This window comes from Polistes dominula, unplaced genomic scaffold (genome assembly GCF_049000335.1).
Source record: "Polistes dominula isolate Pdom_NZ unplaced genomic scaffold, Pdom_raw_medaka contig_12, whole genome shotgun sequence".
Lineage (NCBI taxonomy): Eukaryota > Metazoa > Arthropoda > Insecta > Hymenoptera > Vespidae > Polistes > Polistes dominula.
Window position 1 is genome coordinate 2778997 of NW_028301116.1, and position 13162 is coordinate 2792158.

General features: G+C 30.4%; 1 protein-coding gene across 2 annotated transcripts in view; it reads left to right on the plus strand.

Annotated features, from left to right (window-relative positions):
- The window catches only part of LOC107068637 (uncharacterized), a 206099-nt gene that overhangs the window by 148040 nt on the left and 44897 nt on the right, over positions 1-13162 (plus strand). For both annotated transcript variants that reach the window (XM_089176806.1, XM_089176805.1), the window contains one exon: positions 3531-3655. In XM_089176806.1, the coding sequence (XP_089032932.1) occupies positions 3531-3655 (125 nt within the window). The remainder of the gene's footprint in view (positions 1-3530; positions 3656-13162) is intronic.

The window sequence follows — 13162 nt, forward strand, 5'->3', positions numbered from 1 at the left end:
AGGGGGGTTGAATTGTTGTGTTGTGAGGGGAATTCACAGTTACCTAGCACGCTCCATTTACCTCGATACGTACGAATACGTGTACCTATTACACAACGGGTTCGAACCTTTCTACCCTCTCTCTTTCTCATTCTCTTTTTTTTCTATTTTTCTGTCACCCACATGGCGTATAACACATACACACACACACACACAAATACCGTTTTTCAATACTCTTCTTCGATAACATACTAGGTATATTCCACTTTTAAGGCAACAAGGCAGGCTTCGAGATATATAACGACCAGTTCTTGTTTTCGAAGGGTGCAGTTTTGGAGTACGTATTCTTTCGTCACAAAGATTTGTCCCTCATCCACTTTCTACCCTCTCCAACCCTCATCAAGACTCTACTTGTCAGTTGACTATTGTCAAAATGTCTTTCTATTTTTCATTTCTTTTTTTTTTTGTATTGAACAACATATAGAATAAAATGCTATTTAAAGGACACCATAATTTTGAAAAAATTTAATCGATCTCGTTTATGATAAATGATACACACACAAAATATCGTAAAAAATGGGGTAGGGGGATGGGAAAAAAGTAAAACGTTATAAGTTAGGTTTCACTATTCGATAGATGAAACCTTTCGTAGGTTGAATTCACGTTTAGGTGATACGTTTATTTTTTCTTATTTTTGTTCAATCCATATAAATTCGAAATTCCGTTCTAGTCTGAAAAGAAATCCATCAAAATTCAAGTGGTTTCTTTCATCGATATTTTATACTTCAAATTTTGAAAGTTTTATCCCAAAATTTATGGTAAAAGAAAAAAAAAGTATCATATTTTTATATTGTTTAATAAGTTCACAAATTGATGATCATTGTACTCATCGTTATAATCTTCTATTAACACGTGTACCTATCAAGGTTCCTAGCAAATTTCACTGTACATACTATTTCTCCCTATTTGAAGCATAATCCAAATTCAACAACGCGCAATATTCTCTGGTTGAGAGTAATTCGCATGAGGATAATGATTAACCGAATAAATAATAACGACGTCATAGATTATGGGTAAGAGGCACTGATTACACGCATAATTCTTGCCGTGGCTACATTTGCGTGGATCCGCAGTGATACACAGAAGTGTGGCGTGTGTATGCCTCTCTGGTTCCCAACAGAGAAACCGGTGTAAGGTAGGTAGAACGTGGACAGCCTAACAATGACCATCATACGCTTGGACGTAACAGACCTTCCTACAACCAATCGTACATTTACCTTGTGTATCCATGTTGGCTATTGTCGACGTACGTTTTACATAGATAATTGTTCCATATGTACTCATGTATAGGTATTTACATACATATTGTATATGTATATATAAAGAATGTTCAAAAAAAAGTATTCAATATTTATATGGTATGTAGAATACATGTGTAAAAATGCTAAAATTGTTACTAATATTATTAGATATAAATTATTTATTTATTATTAATATTTATATTTATCTTATATATATATTAGTAGTTTATTTTAAAAGTGGGCTAACTCAATTTTCAAAAAAATCTTATTAGCTACCGTAATAGCTACATTTTTATATGACTTTTACATGATAAGAACAGGAACGATAAAATAATTATATTAGAATGCAAAAAATATTAAAATAAAATGTTATAATCTTAAATTATCTTTATTAGGAATATTATTACCGTTGTACACATGTGTATCATTTGGAAAGTCGTGTAAACAACATTGAATAAATGTAGTTACATAGATGACTACTATTTAGTCTGAAGGTGAATTTCGAAGAGGTCGGTACTCCTGACATATACCCAGTACTTTTAAACATCAATATACATTTATTTTGTATAATTAACAATTATTTTAATATTCTAATGCACTCTATTTATATTAGAATAATTATTATATACAGGATATTATATTATTTTACAGAAATGTTTTACTTTTCTATCTATGTTTAATAAAACTTTTTTACTCAGTATAGTGTTTTCTATATCTTATATATATATATATAAAAGAAAGTCGTGTTAGTTACACTATTTATAACTCAAGAACGGCTGAACCGATTTGGCTGAAAATTGGTGGGGAGGTAGCTTAGAACCAGGAGACGGACATAGGATACTTTTTATTCTGTTTCCGCGGGACGTAACATAAAACTTGGTATAACAAAACGCAACAGACAGAAAAATGAAAAATTTGTCAGTCAAAACATCAGTCTAGCCGTTCATTTGTTAAAAATGGTATAACAAAACGCAACTGATACGGAATAACAAAACGCAACTGACAGCTAAACGTAATGTTGTCTATGGTTAAGTATGGTTGAAAATTTGACAATTATAAATTTTTAAGTTGACCGGTTGATGTGTTTGTTTCGAGTTTCTATTAGCTTATTGTGCCGATATTATCATTAACAATGCCGCGACCAAGACGATCGAATCTTTCCCGACAAAGCCGTAATGCAACTAGGATTCGAAAAATTGCGAATGAAATGACTGAAGAAGAACAAGAAATTGCACATGAAGAGCGCCGCGTTAGTATGGCTCGACTTCGTGCTTCTCAATCACAAGAGCAAGGCGAGGCAGCCCGTGAAACGGCTCGGTTGGCAATGCGAAATCGTTGAGCAAACCTCAGAGATCAACAACTAGATAATTTTCGACGCACAAGAAGAAATTTATCAAGTACTGTTTTTTTTTTATTTATATTTATTATCCTAATAAAAAATTGAACTTAATAAAATCAAAAATCTGCTCATTTATTGCCTCTAAGGCGGAACAAAGTTCTCCTATTATTTGCAGTTTCGTATTGCTATATTAAATGAACGTATCAATCTGATTCTTAAGAAGTTTTCACGTCAGAAAAGCCACAGTAACGCATGGCTGGGGCACCCCTAGTATTACATAAATATTGAATGGTCTTTGTTGAACACTTTATATATTTCTGTATATATATATATATATATATATATGTATATATGTATGTATAGTATATATTCTTTGGTATTTACGATCTCAAATAGTTCCAACAAACAGCAACTTCTCGAGCTTGTAACCGATACATTCTCCGTGGACATCGTTTTAATTACAGTCACCAAATGGATCAAACTTTCGTTATTGACTTGCCTTTGTATATGTGTGTGTCTCTCTTTCTAGGACATTCGAAGTATGACGTTAAAACATAATTTTTTTTCTTTTTTATCATAAATGAAAATAAATCAGAAAATTAATTGAGAATCGAAGATATTTAAATCAATTAAAAATGTTAAAAGGAAAAAGAGGATTTTGTAGTTTGGTATTTCGATCCATTTGGTATTAAATGAGATTTTCAAAATGTAATTTCAATATGATTTAAATGAAAATACTTCATCTTGAATGTATTCCATGTTACTGAAATACATAATAAAATGTTCTCTTTAAAATGAATGTACTTTTTAAATACTTATGAATTATAATGGTAGTTCATTAGATTTAAGAAAACACTTTCTACACCTTTTTCTTTTTTATACATTATTATGATATATATATTATGTTTCAGAATTTCGGCACCGTTTCAAGTGATAGCTGTTGTTTTGATTCTCGCTGGTACAATCTTCGCACTGATCGGCCATTGTTACTCTGATCATAGAACCTTGGTAGCTTGTGGTCTTTTTCTACTGGGTGGTAAGTTGTCATTTAATTAATTCGTTCAATAAGATAATAAATCGAATTTTAATTTGTCACGTTAAGAATTATATGTAAAATTATACACTCTGTGTAAAAACGAGACCAACTATTATATAAAAAAAATTTGAATACTAAATATATATATATATATATATATATATATATATATATATATATTGATATTTATATAATTATATATTTTATATATTCTATATTTATATATAATAAATAATAGTTTTATATATTTATATATTTATATAGTTTATATAAATACTATAATAACTAAGTTAAAAAGTAATTACACATTACTTATTTAGTATATATATCTATTATTAGTATATATAACTATATTTATACTAAATATATTTTATATTATTAGTATTATATAATACTAAATAGTTATATATATCGAGTTCCTAATGCCAATTAATAATAATAATATATAATTTATATTATATATATATAAACACGAGACGATAAGAAAGAAAAATCTAATAAAAGGGTAAAGAAAAGAAGTGAAAAATAAAACGAAAAAAAAAAAACAGAAGGAAAAATAAGAAAAATAAAAAGAAGAAGAGAGATAGTAGGATTGGTTTGCTGGTCACGTAATACAGTTCAGAGTTGTAGTAGTCTCTCTTTCTCTCTCTTAGTTTCTCTTTCACAGTCACATATCCTACAAGCACATGGGGGCTAGGTAGAAGTGTAGTAGGTATGTATCAGGCACACTTTCACGCAGGGTGAGAAGCCAACAATGTAATCCTCAATCCTCCAGTAGAATCTACGCTATTTTACTTCTCTCTCTCTCTTTCTTTCTCTTGTACGCTTGTGTTTGTGCTTGTGCACGTGGAGATGGCTCGTGATCCACGTGGACCCAACTCGCTCGCCACTAGACAGTTCCAAATATACGTTCTATTTTCCCTTACCTGAAGAGAATCCTTCTGTTCGCGTCAGCCTGAACAATGGCGAAATTCTAACGGCACGGACAATGGATATTCGCCGAGTCAGAAGTCCACTCATCCTTGGGTTGGCCACTTTATATCGCAAGATATAAACTAGGATTCAACTTGGTAGGTAGTACGAGGGGAGGTTGGAAAGGGTGGGAACAGTCGTGGTCGTGGTACCTCGGTAGTTCGTCGTTCACGAAAAAGAAGGTGGAAATAAGGGAGTCGATCGAAGAATTCTGGCTGAAGGATTTTCCGTCTGGTGTCTTCTTGAAAGAAATAGAGAGATAGATAGAAGAGAGAGAGGGGTGTAGAAAGAAAAAAAAAGAATATTTTATGAGAGAGAAAGAAAAGTCACCGTCAAAAGCAGCTAGCCACTATAACAATCTCTGTCTTTCTCTTTCTATCTAACATAAATCTTTTGAAAAATAATATGAGCAAAAAATAATTCTAAAAGATGATGAGAAAGAGAAAGAGGGAGATATATTGCATAAATAAATGATTTGAGTAAGTCGATCGACTGTTTAAGATTATATTTAGAAAATCGATTTCTAACAATTGGAGCGTAAGTTTTAATATTCTGATTAAGGGTAGGTAATAAGGGTGTAACTAAATATAGACGCAGGTGGTTTGAGAAAATATGCGCGAGAATATCTATCGGGTACAATTTTTTTTTTTATCACGATGTAGATACTACTACGTTCGATAATTGTCGAAGATAAAACTAAAATGAAATATACGTGATTTTCAGTTAAGAAAATATAATAAACAATATTTGGAAAATTGGGAACAGTTAAATGTTGTGTAAGTGAGAGATTAATGTGTTAATTATTTATATAAGAAATAATATAATAATTTTATAATAATAATTAATTTATAGAATAATATTAATTATTTATATGAGAAATTTATATTTATTTGTGTAGAGTATCTCTTTCATTTACTTTTGTTATTTTATTTTTATTTGTAACAAATATTTTAAATGAACATAGGTGAAACTAGATGCTTGTCATCTGCAATGACAGACTGGACACATTATGTGGTATAATGAAACGTTAGTAAATGAAACGAAACGTTGTATACAACTTGCTACCGAGTGAACAATTTTAATTTTAATCAAAACAAATAACACTTTCGCGCAAGCATTACAACGCAAATTACTGGGTCTAATTAAAATGTTGCATTCGTTTGGTCAATTCACTCGGTAAAATACAACAGAGATACCTTCACAACACATATACATATATTTGAACTTTTGAAAATGTATTTGGAATGTGTTCGATTATTCGTTGTTAGTTTAACAAGTCATTCGTTTTCTTTTACATAGATTTATTTTTTTTTGTTTTGTTTTGTTGTTGTTCACGACAAAAAAAGTTTTCTTCACGAGATTTCAACATAAACGAGAGGCAAAAGTTTTCTTCTTTTCTTCGTAAGATCACTTTCTCGAGTAATATAAGTTTCTCATATCGTTTTAATGAAGGCACCGTACAGTATTCAACGAACAATGAAAAGCAAGCTTCCTGATCTTTTGTTCTCTTCCTTTTCTTCTTCCAAACTCTTTCCTTATAGACACCTCCACCCTCTTCTTCTTCTTCTTTTTTTTTTCATTTCGCCATTCAATTTATATCAACGAATATAATACTATATAATATTATTTTATAGCTAGGTAGACATTGAATTGAAAGAAAAATTCTAATCGAAATAAACAAAAATGATGATGATGATTATTATTAGTATTATTAATTGACATTAGGAACTCAAAAGTTCATTGCAGCAAATACGAAATCCCGCCAGTGTTCTCATCCCTGAGCTTGACCCCTCCATTCGCGGTCTTCGTAGCCTACTTCTTTAAGATCCTGAAATCATTTTGTCCTTCCATCTACGTCTCGATCTACCGAGTGGTCTTTTTTTCCCGTTGGTATACCGACCAGTATTTTATGCGCCGTTCGATCCACCCCCATGCGCGTCACGTCACCTGCCCATCTTCATCGGTGTGATTTTACGATGTTATTGATGTCCGGTTTGTTGTACAGTCGGTGTACTTTTACGTTATGGGGTTTTCTCCATTCACCCGTTTTCTCATCGCATTTTGCACCGAACATTTTACGAACAACTTTATTTTCGAAAACCCTCAATTTTTTCGTCCCGTATCGTAAGTGGCCACGTTTCGTTACCATAAAGAACTACCGGTAGGATAATTGTCCTGTATATCCTGATTTTAAAGTGCGTAGACAGTAACCGCGAGCTGAGTAATTTGTTAACCGAATAAAAACATGAATTTGCCTAGATTGATTTTTTTCTTAAGTTCTTCATTAATTTCGTTCGTCTGGTTTATGATCGATCCTAAATACCTAAAGTTGTTGACCCGCTCAAAAGTTTTATTCCGGACGGCCAAAGTTCCAGTACTAGGCCATTCTGAACTCTATCGGTTACCATATATTTGGTTTTTTCCGCGCTTATTTGCAGTCCCAGATCTTTAGTATTATCTATTAATATTTTTGTGTTATTAATTAATGACTCTTCATTGTCCCCTAACAAAGCAATATCGTCCGCGTATGTCAACAATTGTGTTGTATGTTTAACTGTAGACCATCTTTACTTTTCTGCAGTTCTTCGACAGCGAATTCCAAGTACTAAATTGAACAAAAGGGATGACAAAATGCGTTCCCCTGTTTTAACCAGCTATGGATATTAAAGTTTTCCGACATTTGGTTACCAAACACCTCACTTTACCCCTAGTTTCCTTTAGGCAAAGTTGAACAAGGTTGACCAATTTTCTTGGTATCCTCTGTCGTATTGAAATTTCGAGCATTTTTTCTCGTTTTACCGAGTCGTACGTTTTTAGAAAATCTATATAAAGTTGATGTACCAGTTGATTAAATTCTCAATATATTATATTTTTTATTTATGTTCAATTGTTGTTTTTTGGTAGCATCAGAAGTTCTGATCACTACGTCGTTGCTAGAGTAGTGTCAGGGAGGAATTTAATCATTAAAGAATCATTTTCCACATTCATCACTTGCTACATGTCTCGGTAAATTTTACCTACTGAGGACGAAGTAAATTTTCGCAGGACAGTCCTATATAGTAAGCAAGGAGTACTTTTACTCTCGAGAAGTTTACGGCATCTATCGGTGATTTTGGGAACTAAAATCAAGGTGGTGGTAGCTTCGGAAGTCGCACGGTCTAATCGACAGAAACATGGACAGTAATATATAAATGTATATTACTTTATTTTATTATTTTTTATTATATATTTAATTAATAATAATAATATATTTTAATATATTATATATTTTTTATATATTTTAATAAATATAATATTATATTATGTATTAGGTCATTAAATATTGTATATAAAGTATATAATAGATAGTATAAATATATACTGTGTGTGTGTATTTACGATGACAAGATCGACGTTTTTGTAAGTAGACTTATTGGAATATCGCGAACATTCGCAGGACACACATAACAATATCTCATGTTCTGATTAGACATTTTATCCCGAATAATTATGCTTAAATAAATTGATTCCCTTCCTCTCCTTGCTAACCTTCCTCCCCCAATTAAAATTCATTCATCGTTTGACGAGTTTATATTGTCGACACGCTTCAACGTGATATAGTTGATGTCACGCAATTATGGTCTAGGATAGAAATGATTCGAATTAATAAAGTCGATGGATCGTTAAAAGAGAAAAAAGAAAAAAGAAAAAGTAAAATGGTGACGAAATGATCGGTGAAATTAATACTGAGATTGCATCTTCTCGATGGATGCAAGGGAGAAAGGGAAGATAGGAAAGAAAGATATAGATTTCGATGGCAGATCGTAGAAATTAGTAGACCAGTTAGAAGTTGAAGGTTTTAGGATAGGGTCCATTTTAAAAGATAGACTTTTTAGATTCGAATAGATCGAAGGGTAAACCCTTCAAGTGGAAGAACGAAAACGGGTCGTTTTACTTTTTTTTTCTTCTCTCTCTCTCTATTTCTTTCTCACTGTTCCGATCTCTATTACCTACAATTCTATGATCATTTTCATCGTCGTAATTAGCGAACGTCGAATGAAATCGAGCATTCGATTCGTCTATTTTAAAAGAATAAGAAAAAAAAAAGGAAAGGAAATTTTTTTTTATCAGATCGATAGAATTCTTTCAGACGAGTTGTAGAGGAAGGGAAATTCTTCGAATTTTTTCTTTCCCCTTTTTAGGGTAAAGTGGGATTTTTATTATTCACTTCTTTTTTTTTTTGACGAAATACATTTCTATTTTTTTAAACAATTTTTTTTTTACTAAATACTCGTGAATTGATATATTACATAAATTTTTATTTATTATTTAATATCGTTTTATATTTGTTTTTTTTTTTTTGGAGAAAATATACTGTTTTTATTATAAATATATTTTTTTTGTGAAATATTATTCAGATGAAAGAGTGAAAGTAATGTTTTTCTTCATTAAAAAAATATACAATAGGAGAGAAAAAAAACAAAAAAATTATATTTATAGAAGAATAATATACCGCGAAAACTTTTTACCTTTCTGTTGGGCTGCTATTTGTTGATTGTTTTTTTTTTGTTTTTAAATATATCACGAAACAAACGTTACAAAAACATTTGAAGCGAAATGAAGACAAATCGAGTGGCGGCGGTCATCGGTGACGACTATTGCTTCTACTATCTACAACGTTAAAATAAAAAAAAATTCTATTTATTATACGTACACGAAAAAATGGAAAAAGAAAAAAAACACACAAAAAATCGTTATGTCTGTTTTTTTCTCTCTCTTTTTTTTCTCTTCCACCTGCTCCTCCTACTCCTCGTAAATGTTACGATTTTGTTGAGAGCAACGTTAAAGTAAATTCGTCTAGTGAATTCCGTTAGGCAAACGAAGAGAATAACTCGATTAGTTGAACGTAATCAACGAGCTCATTACTGTAGTAATAACTGCCTTAATATTATTTCGGTACTGCATTAAACTTATTATATACCACGAGGGCCGTGTAAAGCTAGCTCCACACGTACCTTCGATGCTAAATAATAATAATAAGAATAATAATAATATTAATAATCGAACAGTTTGTTTACAAGAAAATTATTATTAACTTAATCTCGAATTGGTCGAACGTACAAAGTGCATATTGAAAAAGAAAATATTCAAGTATAATATTTTTATATTCTAAATATATATATTATACATATATAATATATTTAATTAATAATATATTATTAATATTATATTTTATTAATAATTAATATTAGAAAAATAATAATATATATTATACATATAGTATTACTTTTATTTTAATTTTTATTTTTATTTTTATTTCTAATTACTCGATATTTTTAAATTTCATTGACTCGGTTTTCTTCCCCATTTCTCTTCGCCTCCTTGCAAAAAAAATACAATAAAAGAAAAAAACAGATTACGTTAGAACGAAGGGAAAGCTTTGAAAAGGTAGAGACATGGAATCTAGTAATTAATTCGCTCGGAGGGATTCAATTTAATAAATTCACCATGGAAGTTCAACGAGAATTATCGCGATTTCGAATTCCTAAAGAGATAGTAGTCCGCTGCTTTCCTTTCGTTATATTTTCCTTTTTACACGAAATACCTTTCCTCTCACTTTCTCTCTTTCTCTATCTCTTTCTCTCTCTTCGATAAACTTCTCTTAATCGATAAGTAAATCAGCTGGATTTTCTACCTCACGATTGTAGTCTCATTTAAACGCCACCTTATCTGGATTAAAGTATTTTTTTTTTTTTATTGGAAAACAATATTTGCAATTGTGCATTTGTTAATTATTTATTTTTTCTTTCTTTTTATTATATACGATACGTGCAAATCGTAAATGTTCTTCATTTCATTTATCTATGTTTTTTCTAGATTCACGTATATTTATTTTTATTTTTTCATTAAAAAAACTGTTCGAACAAAGTTACTTAGACATGAGAAAATATATATATTTACATAATATTACATTATATTCATTTGTCATTTGTTACACGAGCAGTATATTATTTATTATAAAACTTTGCTGTAAATATTATTCTACGTTTTGAATTGGGTCACAGCGTTTCGTAATAGTATGTTTTTTCAGGTTACTCTCTGTGGTTAAAAACAAAGTTCATCACACACTTATTTCCTGTATTCACTTTAGAAAGATATGGATTAAATAAAAAAATATCAAACACGTAGAAACAACAACAACAACCACACGTGTGGACAAAACTTAAAGCAAACATATTTCACGAAATGTAGTTTTTATATGAAATAGAAACAAAACATGAATATGATCTTTTAAATTACTGTACATTTTGATAAACAAAAGAATTTATTCGTTAATAATAAAATGACGGATTAAAAATGTTGCAACTGATTGTAATGATGTAATTCGAACAACGTTTGTAACATAAAACCGAGAATATTATTTTTACTTTGCTATTAACAAAATCGTTATGATATATTTGATTACCTCACGTTGTTGTCTATGAACTTGTCACATTATATGATTGTACTCGTAAAATATCTGTACATGTGTGTGTGTGTGTAAAATAATAATTACGTTGTTCATAGAGCATAATTACAAAGTTTACTCGGTCCGTTTACCACGGTAGGATCATTACGCTGCTCAACACTCGGCCGTGCTTTAATAACTTAAAGTTAATAAAGTGTAAATTTCGTTAATGCAACCGCACGTTGATAGAAAATAGATAAAATATTCGGGAGGAACGACGAAAGTTCGTCGTACGTGTTGCACGTGACATTAATGGGCACAAATTAATATTGCAGAATTACGCTAAACCCCCTACCCCCTAGCCCCTCTACCCCCCATATACATATACCTTTACAATATGTTTCATATTATGTATAAATACGTTTCTCGTTTTCACATATTAAACGTTGCTCATTAATTTAATATTATTTCTTCTCTAAATGTAATAATTAATGTTTTTGATAATTATTATACAGGTATACCCATACTGGTCATAATTGGAATAACGAGTTTTAAGTAAATTCATTTTTGTAATTGTCTATCAAAAATATATAATATATATATATTGGTGTAACATATGACTTTGTCGATTAGTATCGAACGATTAGAGATAGATGTAACGTGTTGACCCCCTGAAATTGCCTAACATATTCGGATCACGGTTAGCGAAGAATTTAATTGAAATTAATCACAGTTCAATGATAAGTATAATGATATTAACGTTGATTATACTGTATAATTATATTTATACGGGTCGGACAATAATTATTACTGTATTAAATATTCGTGAAATTATTCGATTCCGAGTGAGTTTAATTTATTTGATAACTCACATTGATACATAATTCTTCTAACGAAATTATTCTAAAAGAATTCATTTAAAAAACAAAATTATTAAGTAATTTTATTCATTGAAATAAAATAAAAAAAATAAATTAATTGGCCTATATTTCGTAATATTTTCTTTTTCAAATGCACACAAAATATAAACACGATTGTAGGAATAAAATATTTGCAGTTAAATGAATATAAACTGGGACAACTCGATAATATTAAATATAACTAACATACTTGATAATGGTTTAACATAAACTAAACATACCTCGCGATGTTAAGGTTTTGCAAATACGAAAGACGGTATGCAAACAAAATGAGATAGTTTGTCATTCGAAAATTTCACATGCAACGAACGCATGAGAAACTCCATCATATTTTATTAATTATTAAATACCTTACTACCATACATCTTGGATCAATGCAATACATTTAATTAAATAATAATATAAATATAACAACCAAATGTATATTTTTCTTTGTACATACGTCTTTCATATTTGCAACACATTACACGGAGAGAGAGAGAGAGAAAGAGTATGTGTTTAATTTATGTTAAACGTTATCAAGTATGTTGTTTATATTATTATTGAGTTATCCTAGTTTATATTCACTTGTAAAATATTTCAATTTAATTTTCTTGTTTATATTTTGTATACATTTGAAAAAGAATACGGACAGAAATTATGAAAGAGAGCTAGATAAATATATAGTTAATAAGAAAGAGAAAGATATAGAATGAGAAGTAAATAAAAAGATAGAAAGAGTGAAAGAGAAATAGATAGACAACATAGTTAATAAGAGAGTGATAAAGAAGTAAATATACAAACAGAAAGAATGAAAAGAGACAGATAGACAGATAGATACATGACTAGTAAGAAATAGATAGAGAGAGAAGTAAATAGACGAATAGAAAGAGTGAAAGAGAAATAGATAGACAGATAGAAAGAGTAAAAGAGAAGTATATGAACAAGATATCTAGCAAGAGAAAAAAGATAAAGATAGAAAAGTAGATAGACAGAAAGAGAGAAAAGGGAAGGAAAGGGAATGAAAGGGGGGATGAGGGTGAGTCGATAGAAGATACCACGGAACCATCCGACCCACCACCACCACCATCCGACTAAGATGGTGTGAGCTAAAAAAAAAAAAATAAAAGATAGAAGGCATAAGGATCAATCAGATTTATATCGAGCTTTACCCCTACTTCGATTTCGTCTCCTGGTTTTCTCGATTGG